This window comes from Crinia signifera, chromosome 8 (genome assembly GCF_055691185.1).
Source record: "Crinia signifera chromosome 8, ASM5569118v1, whole genome shotgun sequence".
NCBI classification, from domain to species: Eukaryota; Metazoa; Chordata; class Amphibia; order Anura; family Myobatrachidae; genus Crinia; species Crinia signifera.
This window is the reverse complement of record NC_139224.1, coordinates 19,279,909-19,298,562: the sequence shown is the minus strand read 5'-3', so window position 1 is coordinate 19,298,562 and position 18,654 is coordinate 19,279,909. Positions and strand designations below refer to the sequence as shown.

At 47.1% G+C, this 18,654-nt stretch overlaps 1 protein-coding gene across 1 annotated transcript; it reads left to right on the top strand.

Moving 5' to 3' along the window:
- Window positions 1-4,846: 4,846 nt before the first annotated feature.
- Window positions 4,847-18,246, top strand: LOC146025824 (uncharacterized). Its single transcript, XM_083155909.1, has 6 exons — window positions 4,847-4,983; window positions 8,140-9,351; window positions 11,780-12,006; window positions 12,746-13,113; window positions 14,441-14,697; window positions 17,044-18,246. Exons 1-6 carry the CDS (start codon window positions 4,875-4,877, stop codon window positions 17,196-17,198), a joined length of 2,328 nt encoding a protein of 775 aa, XP_083012035.1. The 5' UTR covers window positions 4,847-4,874; the 3' UTR covers window positions 17,199-18,246.
- Window positions 18,247-18,654: the final 408 nt, after the last annotated feature.

The following is an 18,654-nucleotide window of genomic DNA, read 5'->3' as shown; positions in this document are numbered from 1 at the left end:
CACTGCCGGGAGCTGCATACTGTCCCCCATCCTCCTCCAGTTCTAGGAATGCCCATCGACCATCAATGATTTCAAATAATCGATGGTTTATGGCCGATGTTGAATACTTTTGCCATCGATGTGGGAGGACTAGATGGTTTCCCTACATCGATGGCAAAGGAGAACCGATCAAGTTTCAAATTTTTTTAAGGTGCCGGGACACGGAGCATAGCTCCGCCCCCCACACCCGGAAGTCCCACCACCAAGTTCTGATTGACCCACGGCCTATTCAGTCAGATATAATGGATGACCATCGATAGCTACAACAATCGATGGTTATCCAAGTAATATGTTACTACTACCGATGGCAGGGTGCAAAATCGCCATCAATGCCAACCATCGATGGCGTCTGCACCAATGCCTATCCCTACTCAGCAACAGCCAAAAACCTTTACTACCCCTCATGCCCACACAGCTCTATCACTGCCCTGCCTCCTGTTCTCCTGCCCTGTAACTTCCGCCAGTGGAGACCCGCTCACCCTGTGTTGCCCACATTCCCCTATCACCGCCCAGCCTCCTGCTCTCATGCACCCTAACTCCCACCCAGTAGGAGGAGACACTGACTCAGGGCCACCATCCTGTACTCCTGTGCTGCCACGCTGGACCTCACTCACTGGCAGAAGCTGCACAATGTCCCCCACCCTCCTCTTTAGTCCCCCATATGCCCACACAGGGCCGGCGCTACCCGCTCAGCACAGCCTGCAAAGCAGGTAGGCGCCGGCTCTTGAAGGCGCTTCCTCCCCTCCTCTAGGACTGTAGATGCCCCTTCCTCCCCTCTTCTGAGACTGGAGCTGTGGGCTGCCGGCTGCCGTAGCCTGCGCCTGTCAAAGTATATGACAGGCAGCGGCGCCAGCAGCAGGGAAGATACTGGTGCTGAACATGTGGGGCATTTAATTACATTTCTGCACCGGCTGCGTGGCACTCTTTCCTGCCGCCCAACTTGAGACGCGTCGCACTGTCCCGCCGCCCACGCTGCTGTGTGATGCTGCCTGGCTCCAGTCCTGCCCGCGCCCAGGAGACACTGCAGAAGCCAGGACACAAGTCAGTGAAGCCACGCTGCAAGACCTGTGTGACTGCAACAAAGGTGCATGCCACTATAATACACACTGGCACATAGACTTTAACAAAGCTAGCACGGCACAACTCACTGCCTGTGAGTGAGTTATTATGAGTGTAACCGCTCTGGACTGTGGCCCTTATTCTGATCGGTGCGGCCGGATCCGAATATGCGGCCAGGACCATGCGTGCGAAACCCCGCCTTCCATACGGATCGCCAACTCCGTCCGTACGCGGTAAGAAGCTGTCCGTACGGACCGCACGTGTATTTTTCATGGAATACGCCTCCTCCATCTCAGGGAACCTCCCCCATCATTCGGTGGTCGCAGACCATCGAATGCAGGACCGAGTGGTCAGGCAGCTCCCGCAACCTCAGACCACACGGGCATTTCTCCGTGCAAAAGCAGGGATCTGGGCGGGCAGCTGACATCCGGCGATGTCATATGTCCGCCCCCTACACGTGCGTCACGGCCGCATTACCATACGTACGCCCAGCGTTTGCATGGGAACGCCCATGAAACGCGGGGCGTACGCATATGGTAATGAGCCCAAATAGCCCTTCACGCCCCTCTCCACCCCCTGTTCGGAGTGTTCACATTTCATGCGGGATTCGGCCGTACGCCCCGCTCGCACATGCGCAGAGACGCCTCTGCACATGCGCAGACACAAAACATCGGCGGCACGAACGCACGCGGATATTACCGCACCAACCAGAATAAGGGCCTGTGTAAGGATATATGTGTGTGTGTGTATATATGTATATATATACATACTGTATACATAGATATATGTATATGTCTGTGGGTGTATGTGTATATATATATATATATACACACAATCCATATGGCTGGCACTCTCATCTGGCGATAAGGCTTGTTGCTGGGGTGAACATCTATATCCATAGGTTATATTGCAAACCATATGGTAGATACATATTTGAGAAAATGATGTCACTCACCAGTCTTGATACTAGTCAAATAATTTTAATCAGGCAACATGGCAGGGGGTACAGAGCGTCGACGTTTCGGTCCTCCTCTGGGACCTTTGTCAAAGGTCCCAGAGGAGGACCGAAACGTCGACGCTCTGTACCCCCTGCCATGTTGCCTGATTAAAATTATTTGACTACTATCAAGACTGGTGAGTGACATAATTTTCTCAAATATATATATATATATATATATATATATATATATACACACACACACACACACACACACACACATTAGGGGAGGTGGCTGGTTGTATGTTAAAAAGATGAAAGTGGGAATTGTGTGAATACTATGGGGATTATATGTAAGCAACACTATGGTTGACTGGGCATTGCGGGTAACTGTCACTACTCCGGCCATTAATGCATAAGCAATGCTGCTCTGGGCATTATGTGTAGGCGGCAATACTGCGTGCATCAGGTGTGACCTGCATTACTTTGGGCATTAGGTGTACCCTGCATTCATCTGGGCATTATGTGTAGGCAGCACTACTATGATCATTAGGTGTAACCTGCATTACTCTGGAATGTATGTATAAGTGGCATTACTGTGGACGTATTTCTCTGAGCATTATGTGTAAAAGGCACTACTACTACTAATAGAATTTTATATAAGGGGCACTACTGTGTGGCATTATGTGTGTAAAGGGTACAAATGCCTGATGTAACCTAAATAATAAACATAATTACTGTGTTTCTTAAAGGGAATAAGGGAAACTAATGTGTGGTATAGTGTGAATCAGTGGCACTACATGCAAATGAGGTTTCTACTGTGTGGGGTAATTTTAGAACACATTCCTTGGGAGAACACAGTTCCTTTTTTTGTGGTGCGTTCCTCTAGTGTGAGCTCTACTATAAGGTATGGGAGGGAGGGCGCAAATTTAGAGTTTGCAGGGAGGCGCCGAGCACCCTAGCACCGGCCCTGTGCCCACACACCCCTATCACTACCCAGCTTTCTGCTCTCCTGAACCGCAACTTCCACCACTGGGGAGTCGCTGACGCTGTGTTGCCCACATTCCTCTATCATGCCTCATAGCCCAGCCTCCTGCTCTCATGCACCCTAACTCCCATCCAGTAGGAGGAGACACTGACTCAGGGCCACCGTCCTGTACTCCTGTGCTGCCACGCTGATCCCTCACCCACTGGCAGAAGCTGCACAGTGTCCCCCACCCTCCTCTTTAGTCCCCCTTATGCTCACACACCCCTATCACTACCCAGCCTCCTGTTTTCCTGTGTCGTGACCTCCGCCAGTGGGGAGCCGCTGACTCAAAAACACCCTACTATACTATTGCACACACACACACACCTCAACAACACGCACGCACACACCCCCCCCCCCCACACCCACAAATGTCACTGTACCCTCCACACTATCAATGTACATCTTATTCTGTAACCGCTTTTTAATTAAACAAAACAATACACACCCCCTTCCAAATCATATGCTCTCTATGTAACACATTTCACCTATAACTCAAGTTGCAATACAGGCATCTTTCATACAATTCTAACCATATGTCTCACAAATACTAACGTTCACAAATGAAGGGGGCGCAGCCCCGTACGACGGTGTGAAGAGCGCCCGTGGGGCGCGATGAATCACCTAGTGTAACAGATATTTATATATATATATATATATATATATATATATATATATATACACAGCATAGAATCAATCTTTGCCTCTTTTTCATAATTTTTTCAAAATCCCCCCAAGGTACACTGTCCTAACTCACCTGATCCGATAATCAGCAGAGGATTTCCATGGAAGCCGGTAACCAGACTATTATTCGTCTGTTTGTGGACAAATAAACATTACAGCATGTTATCTTTGGCTTATATTTTGTATTGTAGAATTTAGTGAGAATCCAATGGTTGTGAAGGTGCCCAGTTCTCTGTTTGCTGCGGGGGGGGGGGGGGAGACAGTGGTGGGGTTTTTTTAGGGAGCGATCCCCATAAAAAAACTTAACCACTGGTGAGGGCTCCCTAAAAGAAAACCCACCACTGAAGGGGTTAAAATGTTAGGACACATGCTCTAGGGATCAGCCCCCAGTCCCATCCATGGCCAGTCACGTTGCAGAGGTGGAGAACATGATTCCGTAGTAGCTCACAGCTGAGTCTCTATGGAAAGAGCACGTCCATCTCTAGCTTACACATTGGCAATGACACCCTATGTGGCACCCTTTGCCCCGGCTCAGTGGCGTAAGTTCATCCCAGTTGCCCGGAGGCAAGGTAAGTACTGGTGCCCCCCCCCCCAAATAGCTCATTCAGTAAGGTGTCTGTCTCCAGTAAGGTCATGGGTCTAATACAGGGTGTGACACTTGCAAAAATAATGTTAGAAGGGGGGAGTAACCCACATTAGCAATATCAACTGTTTTCAATGAACTGATTTAAACTGGCAGGGGAGGAGAGGTGCCCCCTTGAGAGCAGGAGCCCGGTGGCAGATGACTCCATTGCCTCCCAGAGTTCTGCCTATGCCCCAGCTGGCTGAATGCTCAATCCATACAAAGCTCTCGCTATCCCATGTGTACACAGAAACACTTCTGTGTAAGATCTCGCTGCAGGACAGGGTGGCACATGCCAGGCAGACTTGGCAGAGGGAATGTTGTGTCAGTAATTTATCCCCCCCCCGCCCATAGTATGTTGTTACTTATCGCTCCAGTTTGCATAAAATTGGGTCGAATTTTATTATTTGTATTACAAAAATAAATATTTAATCCCCAAATAATAGGTTTCCCCAGAATTCTCCTCCTCTGATATTTCACAATGTAAAACTTCTGATAAAAGCCGCATGTTCCACAATCCCGAATACAGAGGAGTAACGTCTGCCAGAGGCGCTGCCAGCATGGGACAGCCGTGGGGTCTGGTGATTCTGCTGTTGGGGCTGAGGATCGGAGCAGGTGAGTTCATATCACTACAGGTTACGTTTGTTAGCCAAGGAAATATCGAAAATCAATCCAGTAAATCCAATGTGTACATTGTGCCTTGAATGTAAATCAAAAACGATATAAAATCGAATCGATTGCAAAAGTGCAGATCGAATGGGAAAACTGATGGAAAATCAAAGGCAAAATCGAAAGGTGGTGGTGAGGGAAAATCGAATCGAAAGCAAATCGATGCTTATGTTACGCACCATCAAGGAAATCCGGCCACAGTCAGTAAGATCAAATACAAAATCAGGTGGTTTTTTGGTACTTGTGTATTATCACGGCGCCCAAGATTTCCATCGTAGGGCATCGTATTGATCGCATCGCATCACATGCGATCCAATCGCATGCGATGCGACCCGATTTTTAATTGTACAGGCACCCTGATGGGTGATTACTATGTTAAATGCACCCCCATTGTTAACGCCACCCCCACTATCAAAGACAACCGGTACGCGTACCTTTTCATACCCCCACTATCCACGTCGGTGTGGAGTTGATTTTAGACAGTGTGGCGAGCCCACCGGATTACATCACATGTATTCCGCATCCCCTCACCACGCTTCGGGCTCGGTGGCTCGCTGCGCTCGCCACACTATCTAAAGTCAACTCCACACCGACGTGGATAGTGGGGGTATAAAAAGGTCGGAGGACTCGTACCGCTGCGCTCGCCACGCTGCGGGTTGGCGTTAATAGTGGGGGTGGCTTTAACAATGGGGGTGCATTTAACATAGTAATCACCCATCAGGGTGCCTGTACAATTAAAAATCGGGTCGCATCGCATACCTTAATTAGTGGTATGCGATGCGATGGGCGCCGTGATAATACACAAGTACCGTTTCGACAGTCATTAGCCCAGCATCAGAATCCCGACTGCACAGCGGGGGGAGCGCAATGAAGCCCCTTGCCCCTCACCACGCTTGCAAAATAAATAGCTGTGCTTCAGCCCACAAAAAGTCTTTGCATTCTCTTTGTCCCTGCATCTCCGCTGTCACTCTCTCTGTCCCTGCATCCCCGCTGTCACTCCCTAGGTCCCTGCATCCCTGCTGTCAATCTCTCGGTCCCTGTGTCCCCACTATCACTCTCGGTTCCTGCATCCCCAATGTCACTCTCTATGTCTCTGTGTCCCCACATCCCCGCTGTCACTCTCTCTGTCCCTGCATCCCCGCTGTCACTCTCTCTGTCCCTGCATCCCTGCTGTCACTCTCTCGGTCCCTGTTGTCACTCTTTCCCTGCATTCCCACTGTCACTCTGTCCCTGCTTCCCTGTTGTCACTCTCTCTGTCCCTGTGTCCCCACTGTCACTCTCTGTCTCTGCGTCCCTGTTGTTGCTCTCCCTGCACTTTGGCTCAATCCATGTGGAATAACGTGAATTGTTTCTTAATCCGTGTGGCATAATGTGAATTTTGACTCATTCCATGTGAATTTTGGCTTAAACTACAGCCTTCGCTTTTCCATACCCCAACTTCAAACTTTCCACTTCTACCACTGACACACTGCATATGACCCACACTGTGTCCAACCCTCACTGTAACCTGCACTCTATCCGACACACAATATTTCCCGCACTGTATCCGGCCCACACTTTATCCAACCACTGCTTGGCTGGGGGAAGCACTTTCAGAAACGTAATTAATTGGGAGGGGGGGTTACTGTGAGGTGGGTCATCATCAACCACCACAGAAGGAACACCACTAGTGATGCAACTGTGCAAAAATGCCCATATATTTAAGAGCGGCAATCATTTACTAGGCAACACCGACTTGGCTGCCTTGTATATGATTGCCGCTTTAAAAATACAAGCATTCCTGCATAAAGTCCCATACCTCTGACTTCTCGCGGCTATTACATTCAGCCCCAAGAATTTGTCACCAGAAAGACCACCATGGAAGATCATAAAGGCGACCACCCTACGAAGATGTTGTATCCAGCTGCTTCCTATGGCAATTCTTGAAGAAATGTGTTTTGTGTTAGTGGCTAGGACAGCATATATTATATAGGTGGTCTTGCAGATGATGTTAGGCTACCAGTATCTGCAAGCCCTCCTAGGATATCCTGTGACAATATCCTACTGTTGGTAGCAGTTCAAAGGCAACTCTTCAGCAGGGCCAGTGTAAGGTTTCAGCTTACTGCTCCAACCACCCTCACACCAATATTGACTTCCCAGTACTTCAGGTGAACGTGTAGAGGCGGCGTCTTAGAAGTTCAGCACCTGCCGTTTGCATTAAGTTCAACAAGGATCCCTTTCTCAGAGACATCCTTTATTTTGTGATAGACTCAAGGGTGTCCACTAGATTCTGGTGCCCCTATGCAGCTGCCTAATGCAGGCCTGCTCTTCAAGGTATGTGACAATGGGGTATGTGTGTGGAGGGCACCTCCACCTCTAATAGCAAGGAATGTTGTATTAGATCCAGGCTCAGGCGGCGGGGAGTGGAAACCCTGCCCATCTCCACTTCAGGTAGACGGGCAGGGTTAAGGGGGGGGCGGTGTGCGAGAACCAGCAGGGGGAGGCAGCCGAGAGCTCCGTCGGAATGGGGCGCACATGCCCTCTGCCGGCGGGGGCTGGCGATTCTACCACCTCTGTTTTGGGTAACTTTCTTTTAATAGTTAAAGAGAAGATCTGGCTTTAATTACTGTTTCATTAAACACAATATATAGTGTTATATCCATATTTTTGGTTTCCATTATTGCAGCCTATTCTATCATCAGACTTGCTAGCAATTAAAACCCATGCAATCCATCGAGGCTTATTATCTCTCCAGGAATTTTCCTGATTTTTTTGGGTAGGGTTGGTGCACCTCCCACATTCCATCCACTTGCTAGTAAAGCAGGGAGAATGGGGAGACAATTGTTGGAAATGCAGGTTCAAGTAGAGGGGGTGGGGCTCAATTATACAAAGTTGCTTCAATTAACTCCACCCCTTCAACACCGAACTGCAAATCATGGCTTTCTGCCATGATGGGGACAAGGCTTAATCAGACCACAGTCCAGCCACGGACCCCCAAGTGTCCAGATGCTTCTTCTCTACAGGCTTCTCCCATTGGGGAATTTATAAAAGTAGGTAAGTATAATTATAATTATTCAAGTTCCGTACATCAGTAACACCGGCTTTGCACTTTTATTTCCCCAGGAGAGACTCAGAGAAGATATATCACAGCTTTCATGGAAAACTACGCCGTATCTACAGAGACAACATTCCAGCTGTATATTGCTGCATATGACCAGGCAGCCTCAGTCACGGTCACGGTGTCCAACCCACACTTCAACCAGACGGTGTTCATTGAGAAGGAAAAAAGTGCGCTGCTGAATTTTGACTACACGTATATGATCACCGAAAGCCAACCCACTTCCAAGGCTTTGCTGGTGACATCCGATGTTGACGTATCTGTCTTTGTTTTCTACACACACATCTATTCTGCTGATGCAATGGCCTGTCTTCGTCTTGAAGACCTGGGAACAGAGTATTACATATCAACTACTGGGCCGAGAGCAAGCAATCAATTTGCTGTAGCCAACGGCCTAGAAGAAGTTGTCTCAGTGACTGTAACCGTCTCTGGTTCCACCACCTTTAAAGGCGTCTCCTACACCAGTGGAGATTCTTTCTCGTTCCAACTTGAGTATCAGGAAGTCGTTCAGTTTCAGAGTGCAGATGACCTCACAGGCACCAGAGTCTCATCCACAGGCCCAGTGGCTGTGTTCAGTGGCCAAAAATGCTTCTCCGGGATTAACAATGCATGTGATTCCTTGGCCGAGCAGCTACATCCTGTGAAGAACTGGGGGAGTTTTTTTGCCGTGTTTCCATTGTTGAACCACAAAAAGGATGTCATAAAAATTGTATCAGCCAGTCCAGATACCCTAGTGGATATCAGTGGTCCTCTGGGGACCACCCAATACACCCTACAGACCGGATCCTATATGCAAAATACTGTAGAGAAAGGAATGACTATTAATGCCACCAAACCCATTATGGTTACATACATCTTCCAAGATTTTATACCAGGAGTAGTTACGATGTATGACCCCTTCATCACTAACGTCCCACCCTCATTAGTCAGAAGGATGCATTACACATTTGTAACACAGACAAGATACTACAACTACCTCCTGATTGTATCTCAGGCATCTTCAGGTGATGGCTTCTTCCTGGACCACCGCCCGCTCAGTTCGTACACTGTTTCATCAAACTCGTTCAGAGGATTCCATGCTTGGGAGGTCTCCTTGGGTAAAACAGAGGGACAACATGAAATATATCATGAGTCCATGCCGTTTACAATCTACGTTTATGGAATTGAGTACATTGTTTCCTATGGATACTCAATGGGACAGGAAGCAATATATGCAGGTAATGACGCCTTATTTTCTCTCCTGAAAAATCCAGGGAAGAATATATAACTTGGGAATACAGACATGGCCTAAATATGTTAATATATATAAATGCAAGTATATAGGTGCGCTGACACTGTTTAAAAAGTCCGTTCCTTTCAAGGAACTAAAAAGTTCTTTTGAAAATCCACACCAAACCGGCTGTACTGGATGCAGCTCCCCTCCAAAATGACCCGATTCCCACGGGACCTTCAATGCGTACAACTCCTAAAACAGATAGAGGGGGCGCTTCATGGTGTATTATCGTTTATTAAAAAACGTGGAAATCACTTTAAAAATTTTTCTCACACAGAGAAATTAATACCCGTACCGAATATTTCATCCGGTGTGGGCTAAAATACCACAAGGTTTTATCACAGAATCCACTGGCTCAACAGCTCGCTGCTAAGACGCTGAGACGCTGGTGTGCTGTGGGACGCTCGTGCCTGTTGGTCTCCTCCGGTATCGTGAGTCTTACACCGCACACTGTTTGAGCATGCTGTTGAGCCAGTGGATTCTGTGATAAAACCTTGTGGTATTTTAGCCCACACCGGATGAAATATTCGGTACGGGTATTAATTTCTCTGTGTGAGAAAATTTTTTAAAGTGATTTCCAAGTTTTTTAATAAACGATAATACACCATGAAGCGCCCCCTCTATCTGTTTTAGGAGATGTTAATATATATATTAAAAAATAGGTGGTATAAAAGACTCTCTGACAGTCCAGATGGGGGCGCGCGCATCCCATTGCCTATTCTGGGGGAGGGGCTATTATGATGTAACCACTTCTATTCCTATGGGGCATACACACGGGGTGATTACAGCCCCATTTGTAAGCGATCTGTCTAGATTGCCTAGAAATGAAGTACGGGTTGCTGCGTGTGTATGGCCTCCGGCGATGTGAGGTGCCTCACGTTGCTATCCCCTGACTAGATTAATACTGCCTGTAGCATAACTCTAATTATCGCCCTTGTTCTCTCTCTTTCCCTCCTCTTGGCAAGTGCCTTAAATTATGACAATAGCACTGGTATATAATATGATTACTTGTGCTGCCACCACACCATGCAGTGTAAGGGACAGAGCAAGGCTGCTGCACATGCCCAGTGTACCAGCTTCTTCTATCACATTTACTGTATGTGTGAATCTGAGCCCTCAAACATCGCAATGGACCAGAGAGCAGCTGCCAGGAGGAAGAGACAGAAGCCTCACCATGAAGTGGGGGATTGTGAGCTTAGAAAGTGCAATACTGGTTCTATTTTGTTGTTGAATTTATTAACTACTTTAATTATTATTATTAGTAGTAGTAGTAGTAGTAGTAGTAGTAGTAGTAGTAGTAGTAGTAGTACGTTTATTTATAAGGCGCCACAAAGTGTCCGCAGCGCCGTACATAGCAAACAAACAAAAAAAAAAATTACAAGGTAACGTACAGGGTGTGTTGAAAGATACAGTATAAATAGGGGTATAGCTGGTAGAAATAAAATCAGCATCAGTTCAGAAGTAGGTGTCAAAATTGTCAAGGAGACTGAAGATGAAGTAGAGGAAGGGAAGAACAGGAAAGGAGCACAGGTGAGGTAATGAGGTAGGGTGAGTACGTGAGGAAGGAGGGCCCTGCTCATAAGAGTTAACATACTAAAAATAGGTGGGTGGACGAACGAAATACAATAGGATAAGTAGGAACGGAGGGGAACGGAGGCAGGATAGGAGGATCAAAAGAGGTTAGGAGGAGGGATAGGCTAGTCGAAAAAAGTGGGTTTTGAGGGAGCGCTTGAAGGAGGTAAGGGAATCAGATAGCCTGATGGGTGGCGTGAGGTTGTTCCAGTGCAGGGGGGCAGCGCGAGAGAAATCTTGGACACGGGAGTGGGAGGAGGTGATTAGGTGAGAGGTCTTATTATATGCTTAACCTTTTCTTGACCATGTATCTTATTTAAATTTTCGAAACAGCCTATACTATAGACCATAGACCATCTGTCCCCCCCAGTAAAGATAACGAACACCCAACCCCCACCCCCCGCCTTACTTTCCGCTGTCCTTCAGTGCCAGGGACCCCCAGCCTGCTCCCCTCCTGGCTTCTGCTGGTATGAAGAACGGACCATACCAAAATGTCCGCCCCCATAGAGCAGACAGTTTCAGAGAACTGTCTGCTCTATGGGGGCAGACATTTTATGATGGTTAATTTCAGCAGAAGCCAGGAGGGGAGCCGGCTGCGGGTCCCTGGCACTGAAGGACAGCGGAAAGTAAGGCACGGGGGCATGGGCGGCGGGGGTTTTTGTTTGGCATTACAATAGACCCGCAGACCCCCCGGCGCCCGCACTTACACACGACCGCGTGGTCTGCGGAGCTATTCTGAAATATGCAATTAGTTAATGATGTGGAAAATATCTTGTCTTTTTTGTTAAATGATCTTTCAGAACCAACAGCTGAGCCGTCCCCAGCACCAACAGAAGACCCTGAACCCAAGGGCGTGCTGAGCTGTCTCTCTCATGGAGCAGAATACCATCTACCTCTCCGCTTGGTGACCGAGGCCAACCTCAATGCGTCTGATATCCACCTGGAAGACCCTTTGTGCCAGGCGGAGCTGGAGGGAAACGTCACTCTCATTAAAATACCGTTCAGCGGATGTGGATCCTCTGTCCTGGTGAGATTTACTGTACAATGGCCAAGTTTTCCTAGCGCTAATCTTTAATGTTTAATCGGATACTTACTTGAAGCAGAAATACCATATTGGAGGCTGCAGGCAGAGTTTACAAGAGGCTTAGGGGCACATTTACCAACATTACACTATCGATGCCAACATTTATCCGCACATATTGTGGCAATGAGAAAAGAAGTATTGCCGGAAATTACCAATAAACACACATCCCTGGTGGGAGCCCATTCCGGCAATGAGCTTAAAGTAAAGTGGTCTCTAATGGGTGCGGCTTTCAGACCCCAGCTGCGCTAATGCACGTGTGCGGATTACTGAAGGGAAGGGGCATGATGACGGGATAACCTCTCTGGAAAAACTTTGTATAACGTAGCCCATAGACTACAATGGGAAACGTCATCTAAAGATGGCATTTGCTATCGGAGCCAAGTTCTTGAGCAATTACCCAATTTAACCGCCCCCCTACAAACCTTTAGAATTGGAGAGATCGCAGCAGATACCTATGAACCCCCCCTTCTTAAATCAGTGTATTCCCCCCCCCCCCCCAAAAAAAAAAAAAACAAACAAACAAACTGCTGTTTATGTGGGAATTCCCACAAAGCTTATTTGATAAATATGGGTAAATATAAAGCTCCTGCATTAGGTGTGCAGCCTTGTTTTATATTAAATTAATGTTATTCTATGGAAACCACAATCATGTAAACCTCCTACTATCTGGATGCTTCCACAGAGTGAAGACGGGGTGACGTTCTATGTAAATACCGTCTACGGAACGATCCCGGAGACCAACGTGCACCGCATAGAGATCCCAGTGAGGTGCGAAATGGAAGCCAATAAGACGCTTGGGTTCCTCTTCCATCCTGAAGTCACAGATGTGGTCTATAAGGGTCACTATAACGTCTCCCTGAAGCTCTATCAGAACAGCGACTTTATTGACCTTATTACCACGTATCCGTATGCGGTTGACATCCATGGTCATCTACATGTGGAGTTCAGAGTGGAGTCAGACGATACAGAGCTCCAGATAATGGCAGAGAACTGCAGGGCTTCCCCGTCACTGGAGGATACAGAGCATACATACAGTCTCATCCAGCACGGGTAATTATTACAAAAATAGGTGTCATTCCCATGGTGGGTTCTGTCAGGCGCCGGGGGCACACTCTGGCAGGGAAGGGGTGCCCGGCCGCCCGACAGCGCAGCGTCTGGTTGCTCGGCAACCAGAGACGCTAGCCGTCTCCACGTCAGGACGCAACCCCCGGCAGAAGCCGTCGGGGTTGCTAGGCAACGTAGGACGCCTCTGACAGGCGCCGGAAACACTTCTCCCTGCTCTGGCGTTGCTGGGCAGCGTGTGGGACGCTGTCCAGCGCGCGTTATCCCAGCAGGGATTAATTAGGCTACTGCCCATTGGTCACACTCCCTTTTTAAGGGGAGTCAGTTCAGCCAGACCCCGCCGATGATAGCTTCCGCTCTGACGCTGTCATCTGCCTGATCCCCGCTTCTCCTGTTCCCGTGCCTGTCTGCTTGCTGCTTGGAGTCATCCTGATCCTGACAATCAGTTCCTGGTACTGTAAGTTCCCCTTTTGGGGGTCTGGTTCTTTCCCCTTTTGCCAGTTGCCCGCCTGGGTATTATTTGGTTTAGTAACCCTCCGTTTTGATTTCTTGAGGGCATCTCCAGCAGTTGCTGGGTGTTCAGTTACCCTGTCTGGGGTTTTCCAGTTTGGGTTATCTTCTTTGTTCTGTGTTAGTGCGTATCGTTTCGTTGTGTGCTTTGGTGTGGTGTATTTATATTGTGTATGCGACGTGGTCGCAGTTGGTGGCGACTAGGTCGCTGGCGCCTTTAACCGCGTTAGTTAGCTTCGGCAAGTTGCCTTTTTCCTTAATTTCAGTTAGGGTCCCTCAGCTAGATTATCCTTTTGACTGTACCCTGAGGGGGTCCCCGGTTCTTTGTTCTTACCTAACTCCTGGCTGCACCGGAGCTAGGGCGGGCTTAACTCGCCCTCCCAAACGTGGCGGCTACAGGTGAAGCCTAGTTCTCGCAGGAACCGGTCACCCAACTCCGGGGGTCAACAGAGGTAGCGTAGGACTCCGCCGTGGCTGTCCTAAACAGCAGTCCCGGCTGCGGGTGCACACCCGAAACGTAACAGGTTCTCTACATTGATCACAAAAATTCAAGTAAAGTGACCCCTTGTGGCCAATAATCCATGAAATGAGCCCATCGCCCCTAATGTGACGTGACAGAAGTGAGGTGGGGCTGTATAAAGGATTTAATTAAGAAAATTAAGACATATGAATGTAAGGGAAATACCTCTATAATTGCATTATTGTATAGCTGTGGTAGGCAGTCTCACTGTGTGGGAACTACAAGTACCAGAATGCCCTGCCAGACAATGTTTTTTCATTACAATATACCTCTTCTTGTTCTCAGGTGTTCCCACGACTCTACCTTGCAGACTCACCCAGTCTCAGACCAGAGGCTCCAACGGTTCAGCGTCCACGTATTCAAGTTTCACGACTTCCAGGAGGTTTATCTGTCCTGCAACGTCATCATCTGTCACAATGACACTTCTCCAAACCACTGTACCCGGGGCTGCCTAATGGGGAGACACCGGCGTGATACCCAAAACTCTGACAGGCGGCTAAACTCGGCCAGGCTATCCCAGGGGCCTATTCTGTTTAAGTCTGGTGAGTAACTTCTACTGCATTGCTTTCATTTGTATTTTGCCTTTGTGGTATCGGTCTACATATTCCATACATACAGAATGAGCTGCAACAAACTGACAGGGATCAAACAGAAATAGAAAATCTCATACACTGGTTCATAGAAGGACATATTATTACCCCTTTCCCACCGCATCCTTAACCCGGGGTATTGCCTGTTTGATGACGTATCAACCAGGGTCAAGGTGCAGTGTGAAAACACCATTTGAAATTTCCTGGGTCCAGCAACCGTGCATTCCGACCCGGGTTAAAAGAAGGGTCGGATCCGGGTTGCTGTGCAGTGTGAACAGTTACCGCGGGTCAAGTGATCTGGGTCCCGTTCACACTATGGAGGAGGCAGCGCTTGGAGACCGCATCAGATGAGATCCAGTCGCTGCCTCCTCCCCCAATGACTCTCCACACCTGCCTAGGGATGGCCATCGACCATCGATGATTTTAAATCATCGATGGTATGTGGCCAATGTCGAATACTTTTGCCATCAATGTGGGAGTATCAGATAGTTTCCCTTCATTGATGGCAAAGTAAAAACAATGTTTTTTTTCTCAAGGTGACTGGATCACGGAGCATAGCTCCGCCCCCCGACACCCGGAAGTCCCGCCCACGAGTACTGATTGGCCCACGGGCCATTCAGTCACATACAATGGCTGACCATCGATAGCTAAAACTATCGATGGTTATCCATCAAATAGTTTGCCACTATCAATGGCTGGGTGCAGAATCACCATCAAGGAAAACCATCGATGGCATCTGCACCGATGGCCATCCCTACCCCTGCCTGATGTCAGCGACGCGGCTTATTGCCGGGTTGCTGTGTGGGGCTTAACATCGTGGCTTATTGTTGGGTCGCACCTAGGACGGACCCGTGTTAAAATTCTGGGTGCGATGTGAAAGGGCAACGAGAGAGATGTAGACGGAAAGCTGTTTGTAAAAAGCCATTTAACCCACTCGTTTTTTTTTTGGGGGGGGGGGGGGGGATTTACGGCATGAAGGGGGCACCAGGAGGAAATACCTACAAGGGTGTGGGGAACATGTAAACTCCACACTGTTAGACCATGACAGGAATTTGATCTCATGACCTCAATGCTGTGGGTGAGCAATGCTATCCTCTACTTCATCCATGCTGACCAAAATATGAGCCTGCTCACCTGCAAGTAGAATACAGAAAGGATGTGGACAGTCACTTGAGTTACAGCCCCTGTCAGAATTTTAGGATAGAATTTAAGTATCATCACAAATTTGAATTACAAATAGTGTATAGTGTGCTCACACAAACAGGGGCCAAGTGTGTTCCTGACATCAAAATATTTGCACAACACGAATACTATATGCTGTAGTTAAGGTTGCACGGATTAGGTGATGTCTCGTATGTACATTTCTAAAATGCAAATAAGGTTTTATTGTTCCTCAGTGAGAAAAACAAAATAGCAATCTAGCAAATATGATACCTTTTAATGGCTAACAAAAATAAATGTTGTTAAAATGCAAGCTTTCGAGACTTCTTAGGTCTCTTCCTCAGGCATGGTATAACAAGGTGTGTGAAGAACCACATATATATACACAGCAGAGTAGGAACAAGATGTGATAGATGGACATTCTTAAGATCAAAACAAAACAAATCTATCACATCTTGTTCCTACTCTGCTGTGTATATATATGTGGTTCTTCACACACCTTGTTATACCATGCCTGAGGAAGAGACCTAAGAAGTCTCGAAAGCTTGCATTTTAACAACATTTATTTTTGTTAGCCATTAAAAGGTATCATATTTGCTAGATTGCTATTTTGTTTTTCTCACTGAGGAACAATAAAACTTTTCTTATCAACTGGCTAACACGGTACCAAACTTTTTTCTTTTAAAATGCAAATAAGAAAGGCAAGTGCGAGGTGTCTTTACCTCCAGCTAAAAGTCCCTCTTATCCCAACACTGCTGTGAGCAAGCCTCAAAATATCCATTGAAAATGCCAGAGCCGTCACAGCGACTGTTTGTTTTTTGTGTGCAATATTTAACTAAACTTCATTGAATTGACTTGTCTGTATTTGTATTTATTTATACTAACAGTCGCTGTGAGTGGCGCTGGCATTTTTAGCAGATATTTTGAGGATTACTCACAGCAATGTTGGCACTCAAAGAGTTAATACCCCATGGGGCATGACACACCTCCATAGTATACAGGCTGTAGAGATGGGATTACACACAGTAGACACACTGAGCAGCACCACTGCCAGGCTTAAATACAGCCCTATGACTTACTGCAGCAAATTCACAGTACAATGAATATCTGTAACTTTATCACCCACTCTCTCTGCAGGTCACCTCCAGGCAGCGCATACCGTCCCGTCCTCCGTGTTTGTGGCTGTGGTTGGTGTTATGGGCTTGTTGGCTGTACTGGGGCTGGTGATCCAAAAGCGTTACTATAGGAGACACGACTATACCCTGCTGGGAAACGAGAGCCAACGGCCGTAATACAGGACAGAAATTCAGCTAACAATGCTGACAAACAATATTGAGTTTTCACATAAGTTATTGTGCTGAAACATACGTAGTTGCCTACCCTCCATTCTGCAGGAGACTCCCTGAAATAGCAGCTATATCCCTCTCTCCCTCATTAGTCTAGCAATCTCCCTCATGTCACCTAGCCCACATTACACTGTTACATCATAGTTACCTCCCCTCCTGCATTATGCAGGAGACTCCCTGACATAACAGCAATCTCCCTCTCTCCCTCATTAGTCTAGCAATCTCCCTCATGTCACCTAGCCCACATTACACTGTTACATCATAGTTACCTCCCCTCCTGCATTCTGCAGGAGACTCCCTGACATAGCAGAAATCTCCCTCTCTCCCTCATTAATCTAGCAATCTCCCTCATGTCACCTAGCCCACATTACACTGTTACATTTTTTGTGAAAAAAGGAATGAGAGATAGATACATTTACATTGAATCATCAGCACCATTTCCCAGCACATTACCAAGTATAGTAGCTCTTACTAACTGCTTTGTGGCTCATCTACATTTGGATCTTAGTCATTTTAAAAGATTCCTCTCAGATGTAGCAGTACACAACCACTGATTTTAGGTGCCACATTCACAATCTCTCCATTAATGGAACTAGACACGTCCTTTGGGTGGAGCATGACACGCCCCCTCAATGGAGCATGGTGCAAAATTCTACTACTAACTATAATCTATAGATTGTAAGCTTGCAGCAGGACCCTCTAACCTCCAAGTCTGTCTGTTGTTACCCAGTTTGTTTTATCACTGTCTACTATTGTAAAGCGCAACGGAATCTGCTGCACTATATAAGACACTGTAACGGAATCTGCTGCGCTATATAAGACACTGTAACGGAATCTGCTGCGCTATATAAGACACTGTAACGGAATCTGCTGCGCTATATAAGACACTGTAACGGAATCTGCTGCGCTATATAAGACACTGTAACGGAATCTGCTGCGCTATATAAGACACTGTAAATAAATATAAATAAATAAATAAACTCCCTGAAACTAGTTTTCAAAAGTAGGCAAGTATGTGCTGAAATATATAATACATAAAATGTGTTTATATTATGGCTACAGCTGTAATTACTTGGGATAGTTGTTCTGCTACGTACATTACCATCTTGTTTTATTAGCACCTTATAAAGTGTTAATTATCTCACAAGCTCAAAACAATAATTTAAAATAACTTTTGATTGTTGCCACAGTGATACTTGGTGACCCCAAATAATGGCACACTACCACTTGGGCACCCAGAGCAATGACACAATACCACTAGATGACTCAGAACAATGACACACTACCACCAGGGAACCCAGAACAATGACACACCACCACTAGGGGACCCAGAACAATGACCCACTACCACTAGGGGAGCCAGAACAATGACACACTACCACTAGGGGAGCCAGAACAATGA

What these genes read in the sequence shown, in the direction of transcription:
- LOC146025824 (XM_083155909.1), top strand. Translation starts at nt 4,875, where the DNA reads ATGTTCCACAATCCCGAATACAGAGGAGTAACGTCTGCCAGAGGCGCT. An exon ending in GGGGCTGAGGATCGGAGCAG is followed by an intron (nt 4,984 to 8,139) that starts GTGAGTTCATAT and finishes TTATTTCCCCAG; the next exon opens with GAGAGACTCAGAGAAGATAT. An exon ending in GATGTGGATCCTCTGTCCTG is followed by an intron (nt 12,007 to 12,745) that starts GTGAGATTTACT and finishes ATGCTTCCACAG; the next exon opens with AGTGAAGACGGGGTGACGTT.